This window comes from Trichomycterus rosablanca, unplaced genomic scaffold (genome assembly GCF_030014385.1).
Source record: "Trichomycterus rosablanca isolate fTriRos1 unplaced genomic scaffold, fTriRos1.hap1 scaffold_118, whole genome shotgun sequence".
Classification (NCBI taxonomy): domain Eukaryota; kingdom Metazoa; phylum Chordata; class Actinopteri; order Siluriformes; family Trichomycteridae; genus Trichomycterus; species Trichomycterus rosablanca.
The window spans coordinates 1-20,144 of NW_026946956.1; the positions used below are offsets into that span (position 1 = coordinate 1).

Genomic DNA, 20,144 nt, shown 5'->3' on the forward strand with positions numbered 1-20,144 from the left:
ATTCCCCCACATCTTGTTTAAATAACTGATAGAATTCGGTGGGTATGCCATCTGTGCCGGGAGATTTACCTTTATTTAGTTGTTTAATGGCAATAAGAGTTTCATCACATGATATAGGTCTTCCTAGGTCTTCTGAACAATAAACAGTATCTTTTGTGCATGTACTCAAAAAGGACCGCACTTTTGTAATGTCTACTTCTATTTTTTTATACATCTTTTCACAGATATTTCTTATTAATATACATTTTTCACTTTCATCCTCAATTATTTTTCCCTTATCATTTCGTATCCCGGCAATATATTTATTTGATTTTCCTTCTCTTAATTGTTTAATTATATTTGTAATATTTGCTGGTTGATTTATGTCATGACCTGCTTGCATTTGAGGGCTTATAGTTAGTTCATCATTAATTTCAGTTAATTTTTTTTTAATGTCATTTAATCTATTCTCTTCTTCAGAGGTCAACCCAGATTTTGTAAATAATTCAATATATTCATCCAACAGTTTATCATAAATGTCGTTATTTTGTTGATGCAATTCCCTACATTTTCGTTTAAAAAACATTCTAATTTGTTCTTTTAAAACTTGCCATAATTCAATATTTGATCTTGTTAATACTTTTAGTTGTTTTATCCTATTAATTTCATTTTTAGTGTCGGAGATAATTATTTCTTCTTTTAAACAACGAGTATTTAATTTCCAATAAGTAAGATGTCAACTAACAATATTTAGTCTGCATCTTTTACTCGTTTACTCGTGTCCGCTATAGATGAAATTTTTTTACGTCTCTTTTTTGAGATGCCTTTTTTTTCAGCCACTATGTTAACTGTGTTAGGTGAGTTAGCTTTTTTTATTACTGTTTGAACAGAATTTTCATCATTCATTGTTGTGGTGTCAGTTTGTCTTTCACCTGAATCAACTTTGGGTATCGGGGGAGGTTCTTCATCAGATGTAGCGTTTGAAGATGTTGAGTCCTCGGTGTCGCTGTCTGTATCGGAGGAGGTAGTGGTGGATCCATCAGAATCTGAACTCTCTTCTTGTTGATCTTTCTTTTGCTCTTGAGTCGGAAGTACCTCTTCTATTTGCTGTTGAGTTGAAGGCGTCTGTGCAGGCAGCTGCGTGTTTGCAACATTTACGACGGATACTGTACAAGGACTTTGCAGAATTTTAGTTCTATTACTATACGATTGTGGGCAGGAAAAGTATGAATGTCCTTCTTGTCTGCATAAATTGCAGATCTCAGAATTGTCACATAGTTTGGCTTTGTGTCCCAGTTGACCGCATTTCCAGCATTTAATCGTGTCGCATTCTTTAGCTTGATGACTTGAAGATGTACAAATGTAGCACCGTTGTTGTTGTCCAGGAAAGGTGATGTTCCCGTTGTACGGCCCCATCGAGATAGAGTTTGGGATTTGCATTAGGTTTCCACCATCGTCCCTCTTGACTTTTATTTTGTACCTCCGTACACCATACCATATTCCAAACTGGTCTACTGGTTTTTGAACAGGTTGTAGTATATGTGCAAACCTCATAATGTACTGATCGACATCCTCATCCGCAACTCTTCCAGTCCAGAACTTTACAACGATGAACTTTACGTCATTTGGAATTGAAGAAACCAGTTCCCAGTGTTTCCAGAAACCACTTCCTGCACCATTACTAAATATATTGGTGAATTTTGCCAAAGTCTGTGAGCGGAAAAAACATATTTCAAAGTCCTTTCTGTTTGGGAGAGCAATAAAGGAGTAGATGTCTGTGGCGTTAATCCATTCGCTTTGGAGAAGGTGAAAACCCACTTCCGAGCGGTTTGGAGCTTCCTCGTCGCCCACATATCTAAGCCGAGCCCAGTGCCTCCCCACCGGAGGTGAGGAGGCAACACTGGGAGACATAGGGCAAGTTGTTTAATAACTCAGTTACCAGGTACCACCGGTCTTCCCTCGTCCACTCATTTTGATGATCAGATCCGTTCGTCAAACAAAACTGAAAAAGACCGCCGGTCTTTCCTTTTTTAAATAGTTTTATTTAACAAAATTCAATCACATTACAAATATATACAGATCAATACATCATCAAAATAATTACATCAGTTCAAAATGTTCATTACAAATCCAGTATAGAATAATACACAAAAAATATATATATTCAGAGCTTGTTCTTTTTATTTTCCCTTTTTATACATTATTTTTTTTAAGTGAAAAAAAAAAAAAGAATAATAATAATAAATTACAATCTTAATATTGACCAAGGAAATTGAGTTTTTTTTGTGCGCAAGTCTTCATTTTTTAGTCTTCTAAGATGGCATACAATTTGTTTAAAAACAATATCTGGGGGTATGTTGCATTGCTCGAAAATCATTTTACACCTAGTTTTCCAGATTTTTGTATTAACAATACAGACAACTAACCAATAAAGGTCATTTATTCTTTGAGAAATATTTTCGAAGATTCCAAACATAATTGTTTTTTTATTTATTTCGAAATGTAAGTTTAAAGTTTTAATTTTGTTCCAAATATCAACTGATCTACTACAGTTTATTAGTAGATGCTCGATGGTTTCATCTTGTAAACAGCCCTGTATCGGGCATAATTTTGTTGTTACAAAGCAACTCCATTTAACGATAACTCTTACAGGAAGTCTTCCAACCGTTATTAACCATATTGTATCGCGTATGTTTTCAGAGATGTTTTTAGAGGAGATATTTTTTCTTACTTTTGTCGATTCCTCTTCGGTTAGTTGACTGTATTGTATCTTTTCACCATAATAATGATTATTAATTATATTATAAATATCTTTATTGGTTTGATTTAGCCAGTCTATATTTAAATGATCATGTTTAAACATAAAATCTCCGTAAAGGAGTTGGTAGTATGGTATATTTAATCTCTTTTTACCTTTTTGTTTTGACCAATATTCTTTTTTTCCAACCCAAATTGCACCTCTATTCATGGCTTGTGTTACATTTTTACAAAATGCTATTTTTAATTTATTACCCATATCAACAGCTCCCAAGCCCCCATGTTTTTTTGGTTTGTATAATAATGCTCTTTTTGTTACTTCTCTATTAGTTCCCCATATATATTTTACACATTGCTTGTTTAATCTTGTAATATATTTATCATCGGGTGGTATAACTGTAGCTAGAAATAATAATTTAGACAAGATAAAAGTTTTTATAATTTGAATTCGTGTCATATAATTGGTAGCTTTATATTTTTCTAGTTCCTCTTTTATTAATTGTTCCTTTTTCTCCCAATTTAGTTCTCTAGTTTTACTATTAGTTATATATATACCTAAAATTTTTATTTTATCTTTCAGATTTAGATTGATATGGGGTTGAATATCATCATCTCCTATCCAAACTCCTTCGGTTTTGTTTTGATTTAGTCTGGCTCCCGAAACTAACTCGTATGTTTTAAAATGTTCTTTTAAAATATCAAGCTCTTGTTGATCTTTTATTATTACGGTGATATCATCTGCATATGCTGAAATTTTAACTAAGTTATTGGGATCTAGTTGAATACCTTTGATTTTTTTATTATTTTTAATTAATTTTAAAAGTGGACTAATTGCCAAAATTCCCTCGTCCACTCATTTTGATGATCAGATCCGTTCGTCAAACAAAACTGAAAAAGACCGCCGGTCTTTCCTCGGCCACTCATCGTGATGATCAGACGTGTTCGTGGAACAAACCTGAAGTAAACTGGAGCAGAGCTCGAAGCGGTATGATATAGGCAAACTGGCCTCTCTCCTATTGGCTTAGAGCGAAGGCACAGCTGGGCCAATCCTAAACGCGCGGTCATGTCTCAGTAACGAAACATACACGCCCCCCTCACATATTGCCCCGCCCCCTCCCTCCTCCCCTCTCTTCTTCTCCGTTCTCAATTTTTAAATAGCTTTATTTGACAAGATTAAATCACATTACAAATATATGCAGATCAATACATTATCAAGATAATTACATCAGTTCAAAGTATTTATTACAATTTCAAGAATAAAACAAATACAGAAAGAGTGTCCTCAGATCTTGTTTTTTTTTATTTTCCCTTTTTATAGATGTTTATTTATTTATTTATGTATTCTATTATAATTATTATTATTTATTTATTCATATATTATTATCATTTTTTTTTTTATACTCTAAATTTTTGCTGAGTGTAACAAAATAGATTACATTCTTAATATTGACCAAGGGAGTGAGTTTTTTTTTTGTACGCAAGTGTTCATTTTTTAGTCTTCTGAGGTGGCATACAATTTGTTTAAAAACAATATCTGGGGGTATATTGCATTGTTCGATAATCATTTTACACCTAGTTTTCCAGATTTTTGTATTAACAATACAGACAACTAACCAATAAAGGTCATTTATTTTTTGATAAGTGTTTTCAAAGATTCCAAACATAATTGTTTTTTTATTTATTTCAAAATCTAAGTTTAAAGTTTTAATTTTGCTCCTCCGTTCTCCCGTCCATGTAATGTATGATACAGAAAAGCTTCTCTTAAGCAACAATTACATTATATTATGTCACAATAACATTTACACTAACAATTACATTATGTAAAGAGCTCATATACGTGAGTGCACATACATATACACATTTATACGGACAGTTTTATGAGGATGTGTGACAAAATCATTATTATACATAAAACAGGCCAGTCATGCTTAGTGTTTTGAACTCCTTGCTTATTACACTCTCCACATAATATGTACAGTGTATCACAAAAGTGAGTACACCCCTCACATTTCTGCAGATATTTAAGTATATCTTTTCATGGGACAACACTGACAAAATGACACTTTGACACAATGAAAAGTAGTCTGTGTGCAGCTTATATAACAGTGTAAATTTATTCTTCCCTCAAAATAACTCAATATACAGCCATTAACGTCTAAACCACCGGCAACAAAAGTAAGTACACCCCTAAGAGACTACACCCCTAAATGTCCAAATTGAGCACTGCTTGTCATTTTCCCTCCAAAATGTCATGTGATTTGTTAGTGTTACTAGGTCTCAGGTGTGCATAGGGAGCAGGTGTGTTCCATTTAGTAGTACAGCTCTCACACTCTCTCATACTGGTCACTGAAAGTTCCAACATGGCACCTCATGGCAAAGAACTCTCTGAGGATCTTAAAAGATGAATTGTTACGCTACATGAAGATGGCCAAGGCTACAAGAAGATTGCCAACACCCTGAAACTGAGCTGCAGCACAGTGGCCAAGATCATCCAGCGTTTTAAAAGAGCAGGGTCCACTCAGAACAGACCTCGCGTTGGTCGTCCAAAGAAGCTGAGTGCACGTGCTCAGCGTCACATCCAACTGCTGTCTTTGAAAGATAGGCGCAGGAGTGCTGTCAGCATTGCTGCAGAGATTGAAAAGGTGGGGGGTCAGCCTGTCAGTGCTCAGACCATACGCCGCACACTACATCAAATTGGTCTGCATGGCTGTCACCCCAGAAGGAAGCCTCTTCTGAAGTCTCTACACAAGAAAGCCCGCAAACAGTTTGCTGAAGACATGTCAACAAAGGACATGGATTACTGGAACCATGTCCTATGGTCTGATGAGACCAAGATTAATTTGTTTGGTTCAGATGGTCTCAAGCATGTGTGGCGGCAATCAGGTGAGGAGTACAAAGATAAGTGTGTCATGCCTACAGTCAAGCATGGTGGTGGGAATGCCATGGTCTGGGGCTGCATGAGTGCAGCAGGTGTTGGGGAGTTACATTTCATTGAGGGACACATGAACTCCAATATGTACTGTGAAATACTGAAGCAGAGCATGATCCCCTCCCTCCGGAAACTAGGTCGCAGGGCAGTGTTCCAGCATGATAATGACCCCAAACACACCTCTAAGACGACCACTGCTTTATTGAAGAGGCTGTGGGTAAAGGTGATGGACTGGCCAAGCATGTCTCCAGACCTAAACCCAATAGAACATCTTTGGGGCATCCTCAAGTGGAAGGTGGAGGAGCGCAAAGTCTCGAATATCCGCCAGCTCCGTGATGTCGTCATGGAGGAGTGGAAAAGCATTCCAGTGGCAACCTGTGAAGCTCTGGTAAACTCCATGCCCAGGAAAGTTAAGGCAGTTCTGGGAAATAATGGTGGCCACACAAAATATTGACACTTCAGGAACTTTCACTAAGGGGTGTACTCACTTTTGTTGCCGGTGGTTTCGACATTAATGGCTGTATATTGAGTTATTTTGAGGGAAGAATAAATTTACACTGTTATATAAGCTGCACACAGACTACTTTTCATTGTGTCAAAGTGTCATTTTGTCAGTGTTGTCCCATGAAAAGATATACTTAAATATCTGCAGAAATGTGAGGGGTGTACTCACTTTTGTGATACACTGTATGTATGTATGGATGGCTGCATGTATGAACAGTTCGCATGCATGTTTATATGTATGTATGTGTTTAGGAAATGCGACTCTTTATGGGAGGATATAGGTGGCTCTTAAAAGAGCCGTTTTAAGAAAACGAAGGTAATAAAACAGGAACATGTTTACTTCTTCTTGGGTGCAGCTTTTTTGGCCTTGGCCGCTTTGTGCTTAGCGGTTTTGGGTTTGGCTGCCTTGGCTTTTTTAGGACTCTTGGCTGCCTTCTTGGGGGTCGCCGGCTTCTTAGCCTTCTTGGGGCTCTTGGTGGCTTTGTTAGCGGCAGCAGCGGGTTTCTTGTTCTTCTTGGGGGACTTCTTAGCGGCTTCGGGCTTCTTGGCTGTTACCTTCTTGGGCTTCTTTGCAGCGGCGGGTTTCTTTGCGGCCTTTTTCACTTTAGGAGCGGCGGCTTTTTTGGCCGCGGGCTTCTTCGCCTCGGTCTGCTTCTTGTTGAGCTTGAAAGAGCCTGAGGCGCCGGTGCCCTTGGTCTGCACCAGGATGCCCTTGGTCACCAGGCTTTTGACGGCGAGTTTGACGCGGGAGTTGTTCTTCTCCACGTCGTATCCACCTGCAGACAGAGCTTTCTTCAGGGCGGCCAGGGACACGCCGCTCCTCTCCTTGGAAGCGGAAACAGCTTTGACGATCAGCTCGCCGACGCTGGGACCCGCTTTCTTGGGTTTGGTCGCGGTCTTCTTTTTAGGAGCCTTGGCGGGGGCCGAGCTGGCCGGTGCTGGAGCTTCTTCTACCATCGTTGTTGGAGCTAAAACGGCGCTAAGAAAGAGCGAGTGAAGCGCTGTGCTCTGTTGTACAGAGATTCCTCCCTCTTACGAGAGGGGGCGGGGCTTTATAGCACACATGAGAACTGTGTAGACTCAGCTCGGCCCGCGCAGCGTCTGTGTGCTTCCGTGACACATGCGCACTTGTGTTTTCTCATGGCAAATAACGATTAAAATACAAGTCCTGATATAAAATACGAGGTAATAAAGTGCACGTCGGCCGAACATAAACTCTCTCGTTCATGTAAAAGCCCGCAAAGGGAACCTAACGATGCTCTGTTTCCTTGTGTTCTGCTAAAACAGCACACCGCTCCTGATGCGTAAAGCGACGCAGCGCACATTTCACATCTTATTACACGTAAAAATATGCTGAGGAAACCCGATCTTCTTGTAGACACAGACTGAAAAGAGCAAACAAAGCCTTGGTGTTTTCCACATGTATTTATAAGCGGATGTGAGCTTCATTTTCTACTAGAAAAACAGTCTGTTTAGTGCGAAGTAAAACACAGTTACCAAGCAGGACTAGGTCGAGTCCAGGGTGCTTAACTGTCATGTAGCTGAAAGAACAAATGGGCAGTGGCGGAGCCAGACAATTTTCACAGGGGTGGCCAGACTGAGACCATTGCTCACACAGGGGTGGCACAGAAACTGATACTTTTTTTATGTGGTCACTCACTCATTTACCTATACAGACAGTGAGTGCCATGTAGAATTACATCACGAAGACCTGCATACTAATAATAAGCTTTTTTTCTCTTCATTTTCTTTGACAAGTGAAAAAACAAAACATAGCAACCTTAACATTATGAGGAAGAATTTCAAAGATATTCCTTTGCAATACTTTATCATTTGGCTGCCAACTTGTGTGTACTGATGAGACTCAACTGAATCCCAGAACATGCCAGTGTGAATGCATGGAGAACTAATTTTAATTTTCTTTTCAAGAATATGATACAGACTGACCAACACTATTACGCTAAATCAGCATTGAAAATTGATTTTACTTTTTATAGCCTTCTACAATGCTGGAGCTTCTTAAAATGGAAGATTTTCTTTTAAATAGAAGTGTTATTTACCTCCCAGCTAACAATTTTTGGTTCCCAGAACGTTCCGGGAACGTTAGTTTTTGGTTCCCAGAACGTTCTGGGAACGGATCATTTTGGTTGCCCTTTGGTTCCCCAGGAAAGTTTTCTTTACGGAAATAGAACGTTCCCGTTTGGTTGTGCATTATAGTTCTGGGAACGTTCCCCTAACGTTCCCGTAACCTTAAAATTATTGAAACCTTAAGGGAACCTTGTACTAACCTTTAAATTATTGAAAACTTTAGACAACCTTGCAATAACACTCCGGTAACACCGGCAGCCCGTGTCGGCTCTGACTCTTTTTGAATGACTGCCCAGAATCGGGCCAAATACACTGGCCCAAATCCGGATGCCAGATCTCCGCCGACTCTCCCATAACTGGGCCGGAATAGCCCCCAATGCACTACGATACCATTTATTTACCGTTTTCTTCTCCTTTCACATCCTCATAGAAAAAATAGTAGATTTATGCTACAGATTAACTACAGATTGTGCAGTAGAAAGTATTTTATTAAGATAATTGCAGCAAGTAGTATAATAGTAATAATCAGAATATTATAAATAAGACCAATTACAAAAGTGAACCAAAATGACAGCTATATGAATACTATACATAGAAAATAACATATAATTGCATATAAGAATAATAATTATAAAAGTAAATTATATATATATATACAATATAAAGAAGTACTGTTTGTTTGTTTATTAGGATTTTAACCTCATGTTTTACACTTTGGTTACATTCATGACAGGAACGGTAGTTACTCATAACACAAGATTCATCAGTTTTCAAGGTTATATCAAACACATGAACAATTTAGTGTCTCCAATTCACCTCACTTGCATGTCTTTGGACTGTGGGAGGAAACCGGAGCACCCGGATGAAACCTACGCGGACATGGGGAGAACATGCAAACAACACAGAAAGGACCCAGACCGCCCCACCTGGGGATCGAACCCAGAACCTTCTTGTTGGATCTTGTGACCTTGGCTGATGATCTACTCCGGCTGTTAGATGCTGCAGAGTAGTGTTCATAGTTTTTACTCATGTATGAGAGGTGAATAAGCAAATGTGGCTCAGTGATGGTAGTGGACACTTGAATATCTACAAAGAATACAAGGGACAACCTTTGGGTTATAAAATTATATATGATCGGCCATAACATTAAAACCACCTCTTTGTATGTATACTCTTTTTCTATCAGCTCCACTAACCATATAGTTTACTAACCATTTACTGACTTTCCCTATGGGATTAATAAAGTTATCTATCTATAGGTGCACTTTGTAGCTCTACAGTTCCACTGTCGTCCATCAGTTACTCTGCATACTTTGTTAGCCCCCTTTTACCTTATTCTTCAATAGTCAGGACCTCCACATGACCACCACAGAGCAGGTATTATTTAGGTGGTGGATGATTCTCAGCACTGCAGTGACACTGACGTGGTTGGTGGTGTGTTACTGTGTGTTGTGCTTATATGACTGGATCAGACACAGCATCGCTGCTGGAGTTTTCAAATACCGTGTCCACTCACTGTCCACTCTTAAATTATACACACCTGCTTTGTTGGTCCACCTTGTGGATGTAGTCAGAGATGGTAGGTCTTCTGTTGCTTATTATTGTATTACTATTATTGTTGTTGTTGTTCTTGTTGCTTATTGTAGCTTTTAAGTTTACGTTATCCACAGTATTCAATGAACTTTAATTATTTAGCAGCTGTTGTCTAATGCTAGAAACTGTTAGCCTTTTAGCTAACATTACCTGAAGTGTTTCAGTTCAGACTACCAGTTAACCTGAAACTCACTAGATAACGTTACCTAACAGTTTCCATTTCCAAATTACTCTCTATCTTATTCCAAAACTCATTAATATACTTTCTGCTTACATTTTACTAAGTAAAAAGTTGTTAAGATTAAATGTTTATTTACCTCACACGAACGAACGAGTCCTCTTCTTCAACGGCTCGCGTCGCACTGTTGCTATGGTGACGCTAGTTCTGCCGGCGCTGAATCAGAGACTGGACGCTGGGCCACAGCCGGACAACCAGCGTCGGCGCGCACGCGTTTCTACGAGCACCAGCCAAACCCAGCTGTGGTAACAACTGGGCCGGATCTGGCTACATTGATTCTGGCCGATTCTGACACTCGGCCGACTGTGCCGATAGAAAAGTGGAAACTGGGCCAGATGATTGTGCTAGCTGGGGTGTGTGTGTGTGTGTGTGTGTGAGTATGCATGAGTGCTAGTGTGTGATGAGTATACATGTGTGTGTTTATGTGTGTGGATCTCTTGTGTGTATGGTGGTGTACGTGCATGTAAGTTTGTGTGTGTGTGTGTGTATGGAGTAGTTACGTGTCACAGTCTAGATGTGTGTATGTATGTATTTATGTGAGAGTTAGTTTGTGCATGTGCATGAGTGTGTGTGTGTGTATTTGTTCATGGTGTGCATATCATTTGGTGTTAGTGTATGTATCTGTGTGTGCATGTGTGAGTGTTTGCATAAATGTATATAAATGTAACTGTGTAAGTGTGTGTATATGGGTCATTCTATAATTTGGGGTACATTTCACATCACCAAAAAAGTACAAAAACAATGTTCTCTCTCAATAAAACAATCAGTGGTTCAAGTTAATATATTCCTTTAGTGTAACATATCCACTAGTTGCAAGGCTTGAACATTAATTTTTTTAATTTTAATTTTAAAGGGACAGTAGATGTAGACTACTAGGTAACTTAGTTGACAGGTAACATAGTTGACAATTTCCCTATTTTGACCCATAACTTCAGTGGTAGACCTTGCCTGGCTGACCACGTCATTTCTTGAACAGAACGTTTAACGTTTAATTTGAACATACATTTGAATAAAAATTATTTAAAAAAATTGTAACCATAACAATGTATGTAACATAGTTGACAGTCAATTAATATACTCATTGACAATGTTCTATTATAGATCAAATATTTTAAAAAATAAGAGGACATTCACCACAGTTTGTTCAATATACCCACCACAGAGAAAAATGATATCATGTAATGCTGGTCACATAGTTTTAGAACAAACCATTTTTGAGTTGCTGAGTGGAGTTCTGTTAGTAACATAGTTGACAGAACTTTTGTGGACATTAATAAATAAAGATATTTAAATTATTTAAAAGAGAAACTCAATTTTAAAAATATTATTTTTCTTTAGTATTTAAACTTTTGAAATAAATAAAAAAATAGATGTTGTTGCCCTTAATGATTTTATTCGTTATTTTGAAACCAAGGCACCCTCAACTTAAAAAACAGACACAGCTAAAACTGTTCATTTAGGAAGATCATGAGAAATTTCAAGCTAAATGAAGCATAGGATGCACATAATGTTTTTGTGATATTACAACATGTTTTCCATTAATAGGTAAAATATGACATTTTTAAAGAAAATAGTTAGAATAAATATAATTATTATCATTGGACATGGAATGTACCCCAAATTATAGAATGACCCATATGTATGTCAGAGTCCATCGTGTGAGTGCACACCTAAACACATGCATGTACTACAAATAAAGAACTAAAAACTATATATATATATATAACCTACAGATCTATAAATATTTGAAATGTCATGTCGAGTTTATAAGAACTAGAAGCATGTATGGCATGTCAGGTGTACAAGTGAACAACACCTATAGGACATTACACACAGTAAATGAGGTGGAGAATGTCTTTCAAGAAAAACAGAGTCGAATCAGGCGCACAACTATAAACTCGTACTTACCTCCACTCCAAGTCCAGCATCCGCATGTACAGATAGCCCATAAACATCCAACAATCCTTCAAATGGCACAAATTGATGCTGCAAGTAAGCAAGGAACAAACAGCAATCAGACAGATTTGAAAATGATCTCCTTTATGAGCATGTAAAGTGTTAGAAGCTCTCGCCTCTCGACGCGGTTGCCAGATTGGTAGAGTTTGTTACAGACGTGAACGTGTATTCCTCATGCAGGCGGCAAAACAACTCTTATCTTCTCTCCAGCACAACACCCGCGGTGCGTTTCAGACGCAGCGTCACTATTAGACAAAAGAGAAAACTGCTTCATAACAGGGAGAAAAGAGCTCACACCAATTGGTCAGCCATTCATAAAGCAGTCAGTTGAACCCCAATTCACACCTGGCGGACTGGGTCAGCGACTCTCAGACGAGTCACACCAATTGGCTCTTGGTGAGAAAGTGAAAAGTCAGCATAAAACAGAATAACAGTGATTTGCTCGATTGAACGTGAACAATTTTTTTATTAGTTATTCATTAATAAGGATTTCAGTTGATATTATTTGATCACTGGGGTGAACGGTTGAACAGTGTTCATCTCTGTGCTGTTCAGCCTGTACACAACAGTGAGAGATCTTTGGACAGACACAAGTACTGCTGCCAGTAAAGGAGTTTTAGACAGCGGTGATGTGCTGCTCTTCTATTAGAAACATGAAAAGTGTGTTCCTGTTGATCCTGAGCACTGGACTAGAATTTTAGGAGATCAGTGTCTGCATGTTGTGTTTGAACTAGTTGTTGTTGAAATGTCAGAAAATGTCCTACGTGCATGTTTGAATGAACAAAATCACTTTTGTGAAAAGCGTTTTTGTCACATGAGATCCGACCCTGTGGTTTAGGTCAAGTTGACTGTAGTGACTAGTTTCCTTGAATGTTGCTGGGCAAAATGGGTCAATTTTAAAGGGTCATTTTGATCATTTCTCTTTATATGCGTACATTCTCAGCTGTACAAAATGTGGATTGTGTTGCAGGCCTGAAACGCACGAATGGACGTTTATTAATAAATAAAAAAGAGTCGACAAGACAAAACATGGAATAGCTCAGGCTCATCCTGTCTGCAATGAAATACAAGTCAAACTAAATGTGAGGAGCTCTGTGTTTTTATTTGATATGCATTTTCCATACTGTCCCAACTCTTTCTGAATTGGGCTTGTAGAATCAGACATAGAACCAGACCAGAATGTGATATCCAATGTAACTGCACATTTTGTCAATAAAAATGAGACACGGCAAACATTGATTCAAAAGCAGTTTATTTAACTAGGAATTACAAACACAATACACGAGTGGGCGGCGCGGCGGCAAAGTGTGTAGCGCCGTCGCCTCACAGCAGGAAGGTCCGGGTGGGGCGGTCCGGGTCCTTTCCGCGTGGAGTTTGTATGTTCTCTCCGTGTCCATGTGAGTTTCCTCCGGGGCCTCCGGTTTCCTCCCACAGTCCAAAGGCATGCAAGTGAGGTGAATTGGAGACAAGACTGTGTTGCAGACATAAACTCGTGTGATGAACCTTGTGTAATGAGTGTAACGACCGTTCTTGTCATGAATGTAACCACAAGTGTAAAACACAAACAAACAAACAATACACAAGTTCATAATAAAAAAATGACCGTATACGTACTAAAATGCTTTAAACCCAAAACACATCTTTAAATAATTCATCTCTATTGTGGAATCACTTTCATTTCTACACAACATAACATAAATCACAGTAAGTATCATAAAAAAGTATTATCATTATCTATCAGTGGTAATAAAACTGACAAAAGAGCTATTAAAATACCCTGATAAACCTGTGAAAGAGAAGCACGACCAACGTTAGTGTTTGTTCATTATAGAAACGATAAAAACGGCATACTTACCTCACGAGAAATCTGAGCAACAAGAACCTGATAAGTGTTTCTCAATAAAGTGAGCTGTTCAATCTAAACATTATATCTACGTGTAAAATGGAGAGGGTTGCTCAGTATTTCTTCGTGGTCTGCAGCATCTGCTGGACGTGCCGCTTCAGGAGCTCCAGCACCACATGAGCCAGGCCTTTGGGATCTTCATAAAGCTCCAGTGGCTGCGAGAAAACCACTCGGAGGAATTCGGTCAGCTGATCCTATCAACGAAACACACACACACATTTTCAACATGATATCAGTGAGAATACAAACTCTCCTTCACGACGTGTAACGTGGGGTAAAATGAAATGTCGGACAGTTACTTGAAGAGCCAGGAAGCATTGCTGAGCTGCAGTTTCCCAGATCTCCGGGTCCCAACTCATGATGTGCTTAAACAGTTGATCCAGGAATCCTCCATCCATCTTTGGGAAAGAAGAATAAGACACTTTTACTTTATGGCCACTTGAATGGAGAATGATCATACGATGAGGTCAAAGCTGCCGATAAGTCACTCACAAACTCGGGTGCAGAGTCGAACGTGAACCAGCCGAAGACGACGAGTTCATACAGCACATCGAGAAAGTTCAAGTGCAGCTGAAATGTTAAAAAGTATTAGAACAATCCAATATCCAAAACTACCTATTTAATTTATGTAATAGCATACACATTATTATTATTTTTTTTTTTTTTACAAAACTGCACCTTTTTAAAACCCCAATGTAAGTTGCACATGCTAAATGTTTACAATGTTTTCTATGTTTACGGGTATGAATGTGTGTGTAAGAAGAGAGTGAGCTGTGTGAATAAGATTGTCTTTACTGTATGTTTTGTGCACTGCAAGTATGTGTGAGCATACTTGGCCAATAAAGCCCGATTCTGATTCTGATATAAATCCAGCTGTGGAACTTTGGGGGGCTTTAGGTACCCCCATACAGAGAAGCCGTTCTTTTTACCTGTATCTCCAACATCTCCAGCTCGATTGAGCTCCGATTGGCTGCTCCTCTTAGGAAGCGAATCAGAGCCTCGTAAGAGAGCTGCACCTTGAGCACATCCTGTCCAAAAAAGAATCACATTCTTAATACACACACCGCTTTGTTTCTTTAGGTAACCGCATCAGGTAACCCGGTGAGATAAGTCACCTGATTGTTCAGGGCTGCTAGGTGCATCACCAGCTCTTTGCCGCTCACAAACAGCAAGTTCTGGAGGTGAACGCTGGTCAACAGGGTCTGAACAGGAGATGAAGCACAAGGTCAGAACACGAGGAAATCTGTAGGCGTGGTAACGTCTGGTGATCAGAGAGACGGGAGAGGTTCAGGGTGTACTCACGAAGAACGCCTCACGGAGCGCAGGCAGCTTCAGGGCGACGTCTGCGATGCCGCAGTCCTTGAGGTGGCAGCTAAGAACGAGGTTAGAATGAATCTTTCTGTCAAACTGAGTCAGCCATGTATACAACACCACTAAAATGACCCGAGGACGATCCTGACCTGATGAAAGGCACCTCGCTCTCCTCGGGAGAAAGACTGCCATCGTCGCTGCCCTCGGAGTCGCTCTCGAAGTCCATGTACGGTGTGTAAAAGCTGGAGTTCTCCACACAGTGAGCGGCGTCCTCCTGTCCGTCGGCCCACAGCTGGCTGCAGTCCCTGGTCACCTCGTGGAAGGTTTGCTGAGAATAAAACAAACATCACAATGTTGGACAAACCAGACACAAAATGCAGCACTGTACTGTTATCACATCCGGGCAGTGTGATGAATTTACCACACGGTCCTCCAGCAGGACGTTAGCGAAGGTCTCCAAGCGGCGACAGGACACAAATGCAGTCACCGTTCCAGAAATACTCTGAAAGGAAGAAATTGCATCAGACAGACTTAGACAAATGTGCACTTTTCACAATGTGAAAGGACACAATAGACGAGCTCTCACATGTATGCCAGTGAAAGAAACTTCACTGGTGGTGTAGTAGGGGAAGCCCTGCAAAAGACCATTTCAACTTAAACTCAAAACATACGACTGCACACAAATTCTCATCTAATCGAAACAAAGCTGGACGTGAATGATCTGCTCTTACAAGATGATTTACACGGCAGGTGTCAGCAATGGTGAACCACCACTGCTGGATCTCTGACCCTTGTACCACACACACAAAGCGTCGTCTGAGCTGCACTGACTATTAAACAAACACAAAAGCATAGATTAGTAGATATAAACTGGATGATACGTTTGTGTCACAGTTGCAACACTGCAACATATTTGAATACCTCAGACTGAGAACAGTGACATTCAGTAGAGAGGAACCGGATGATTCTGGATGTGCTCTGCAGTCCACAATTGCCAGAATGCTGTAAAATGACAGCATAAAGGTCAATACTGTGTCACAAGTAATGACCATGACATCTCTCACACCCCTAACCTAAAATACAAGAAAAACTACCGGAATCACGGCTTCCTCTGTGGGCAGCGGGTCAGTGGCCACCAATTGCCAGTTTGGCATGTCGACCTTAAAAACAAACACATATACACACACAAAAAAAATAAATATGAAGTAATACGATGTAATTGTAGTGTTACAGTTTAATCCTAAATTAGACACACCTGAAGATCACTGGTCTCATCCAGTCTTTCTTCATGGTCTACAACAGAATAAAGTAATAAAAGAATTCATATTATTATTATATTAATTTATTGGTGGTGAGTGCACAAGCATTGTTAAAGCAAGTGGAGAATCTATACACTGTAGATTAAGGATGTATGAGCTAAAAGAAAATGCGTGTTCTGAAATAGGGCGTGTTTAGAAATCGTACAGCGTGTGACATTGGGTGTGTTTTGAAAAAAAAAATTCGTGTTTATGTTACAGTCTGGATACAAAGTTGCCCTTAACAGCAAATGACTCATTTATTCGTTAATTTATTAATTAATTAATACAATTATTCATCAGTGCCCGGTACAGAACTGACTTTAGCCAACCAAAGTGCACAAAGCTTATTAGCTAACGGCTAATAGCTAACTGACCGGGGAGGGGGGTGTGTTGTTTACCATTCGTGGCCGGCTGAGAGAGCTCAGGTGGCGGGTTGGTTCTGCGCCAACGGCGGTAATAAATCAAGCCGGCTGAACCCAACAGTACCACGCCAGCGGCGCACGCCACCTTCCTGAGACTTCCCTCAGTGATTTTAGGCAGAAATTTGCCAAGGTCCATGTGTTTTTATACAGTAGATGAGCTGTGAAAAGAGAAATTTGTAGAGTACTGAGAAACACGTCTGTATCGCTGAGAGGCGGAAACACTAATGAGGTTGGTTACTAAGGGCTCTGCCTTTAACAACCTGAGAACCGGTCACGTGCTCATCACCGAATCATTTCATAAAACGAGAAACGTGTCTTATTTAATTTTAGATATTTCTTAACATCTAAAAAGTTCTTGAAAGTAGATATTTAGATATTTAGTAATACACATTAATTACAACTAATAATAATAATAATAATTAGTTTAATTCTAGGAGTCGGTCAGAGTCAATGTACCGATTCAACGCTACACCAATGAAGAGTCGATACCCTGTCGTGTTCAATTCAACGAACCGATTCCACGGAAGTAATTTGTTCCAGTTTAAGTAGGTGTGCAGTTAAGCGTGTGAGTGTATGTGTGTACGTTTGTGTGTTAGTTTGTGTGTGATAAGCATACGTATGTATGCGCCTGTATGTGTGTGTGTGTGTGTGTGTGTGTGTGTGCGCGAGTAGTTACGTGTCACAGTCCAAGTGTGTGTATGTACAGTATGTACACATGCATGGGAGTTTGTGAGAGTGTGTGTGTGTGTGTGTGTGTGTGTTTATGTGTGTGCGCGCGTGTGTGTGCGTGGTAGTGCATGTAAGTTTGTGTATGAGTGTGTGTGTGTGTGTGTGTGTGTGTATGCGAGTAGTTACGTGTCACAGTCTAAGTGTGTGTATGTATGTCTGCATGCATGGGAGTGTGTGAGTGCGAGTGTGTGTTTATGTGTGTGGTTCTCTTGTGTGTGCGCGTGGTAGTGTATGTGCATGTAAGTTTGTGTATGAATGTGTGTGTGTGTGAGTGGGTGAGTATGCATGCGTGCGGGTGTGTGTTTATGTGTGTGCGCGCGTGTGTGTGCGTGGTAGTGCATGTAAGTTTGTGTATGAGTGTGTGTGTGTATGCGAGTAGTTACGTGTCACAATCTAAGTGTGTGTATGTATGTATGCATGCATGGGAGTTTGTGTGTGTGTGTGTATGCGAGTAGTTACGTGTCACAATCTAAGTGTGTGTATGTATGTATGCATGTATGGGAGTTTGTGTGTGTGCGTGTGTGTGTGTATTCTTCCCTAAATTTAATAACATCATCCCCAACTTCACCTCCCTCCCAGACCTCGACAAACTGCCCCACCTACTGGGGGAGCACAGAGAGAGCTGCACACTAGCAGCACTCTATACACACACCTGCCACCAGGTGAGGGACAGTGGGTGACCATGTCCCATACACACACACACACACACACACACACACACGCACAAACTGATTGTTTTACTACCTCATTATTGTAAATATTATACTTTTTATTGTTATTATTTTGCACTGTTTTTATTAATATTTTATTCTATTCTATATTTTTTGCACATGTAACTGTTCTGTATATTTTTGTTCTTTCTTATTTTTATTGTTTATATTTCCCTGTAACTTGCTTTGGCAATACGAATGTCCTTATTTGTCATGCCAATAAAGCTTCGTTTGAGTGTGCGAGTAGTTACGTGTCACAATCTAAGTGTGTGTATGTATGTATGCATGCATGGGAGTTTGTGTGTGTGTGTGTGTGTGTGTGTGTGTCTGTGTGTGTGAGTGTGTGTGAGTGAGTGAGTGTGTGTGTGTGTGTGTGTGTGTGTGTGTGTGTGTGTGTGTGTGTGTGTGTGTGTGTGTGTGTGTGTGTGTGTGTGTGTGTGTGTGTGTGTGTGTGTGTGTGTGTGTGTGTGTGTGTGTGTGTGTGTGTGTGTGTGTGTGTGTGTGTGTGTGTGTGTGTGTGTGTGTGTGTGTGTGTGTGTGTGTGTGTGTGTGTGTGTGTGTGTGTGTGTGTGTGTGTGTGTGTGTGTGTGTGTGTGTGTGTGTGTGTGTGTGTGTGTGTGTGTGTGTGTGTGTGTGTGTGTGTGTGTGTGTGTGTGTGTGTGTGTGTGTGTGTGTGTGTGTGTGTGTGTGTGTGTGTGTGTGTGTGTGTGTGTGTGTGTGTGTGTGTGTGTGTGTGTGTGTGTGTGTGTGTGTGTGTGTGTGTGTGTGTGTGTGTGTGTGTGTGTGTGTGTGTGTGTGTGTGTGTGTGTGTGTGTGTGTGTGTGTGTGTGTGTGTGTGTGTGTGTGTGTGTGTGTGTGTGTGTGTGTGTGTGTGTGTGTGTGTGTGTGTGTGTGTGTGTGTGTGTGTGTGTGTGTGTGTGTGTGTGTGTGTGTGTGTGTGTGTGTGTGTGTGTGTGTGTGTGTGTGTGTGTGTGTGTGTGTGTGTGTGTGTGTGTGTGTGTGTGTGTGTGTGTGTGTGTGTGTGTGTGTGTGTGTGTGTGTGTGTGTGTGTGTGTGTGTGTGTGTGAAGCCCCAGCTAGTCAGCTGCATTAAACTCATGGTTAATTGTAATGCAGTCACCATTTTGTGAATCCACATGTGCATGTTAATAAATGTATTTGCAAATTGTTTGTACATTGACCTGTAGTAAGACATGTCAGTTTAATGAGAGTTAACTCAGTTTTAGTTTCACATTTCTTACCAGTGTTAAAAGTGAGAAATATCTCAGGAAAACATTGTTAATAAGTTGTATATTATAATATATATATATGATGTTATGATTTTGGAACATTATAATAGACATGTAGTCTATTGTATATTATATGAGTGCTATGTATAATAGACATGTATAATAGACATCCTTTAAAAGGGTATTGTATTTTTCTGTTTCTTTGTTATATAAGTGTAACAAATATACTTTTGCATCTGACATTGAGTATTGTAACTAAAATGTTTGAGTACTGTAGCTAAGATGTGAGTAAATGGTTTCTGTATTTGTTCATTCATTCCAGTAAAAGTTCTAACTGAGAAAACATCGCTTTATCACTCTCGTGATTATTTCTCCCCATTTTCAGGGGTACAACACATGTGTATTTGTGTAAGTGTAATTGTGTGTCAGAATCTAAGTGTGGATGTATATATGAGTGTGTGTGCATGTGAGTTTGTGGGTGTGCATGTCTGTATACGTG

General features: G+C 39.7%; 1 protein-coding gene across 1 annotated transcript; it reads right to left on the reverse strand.

Moving 5' to 3' along the window:
- Positions 1 to 13,279: 13,279 nt before the first annotated feature.
- LOC134304811 (uncharacterized) lies at positions 13,280 to 17,127 on the reverse strand. The gene is made up of 14 exons (XM_062990045.1): positions 16,955 to 17,127; positions 16,514 to 16,551; positions 16,353 to 16,418; positions 16,180 to 16,260; positions 15,990 to 16,088; positions 15,845 to 15,892; positions 15,680 to 15,760; positions 15,408 to 15,586; positions 15,250 to 15,319; positions 15,063 to 15,149; positions 14,877 to 14,975; positions 14,440 to 14,517; positions 14,247 to 14,345; positions 13,280 to 14,141 (listed from the first exon to the last, which is right to left on the reverse strand). The coding sequence occupies exons 1-14, from the start codon at positions 17,112 to 17,114 to the stop codon at positions 14,001 to 14,003; spliced, it is 1,326 nt and encodes a 441-aa protein (XP_062846115.1). The 5' UTR covers positions 17,115 to 17,127; the 3' UTR covers positions 13,280 to 14,000.
- Positions 17,128 to 20,144: the final 3,017 nt, after the last annotated feature.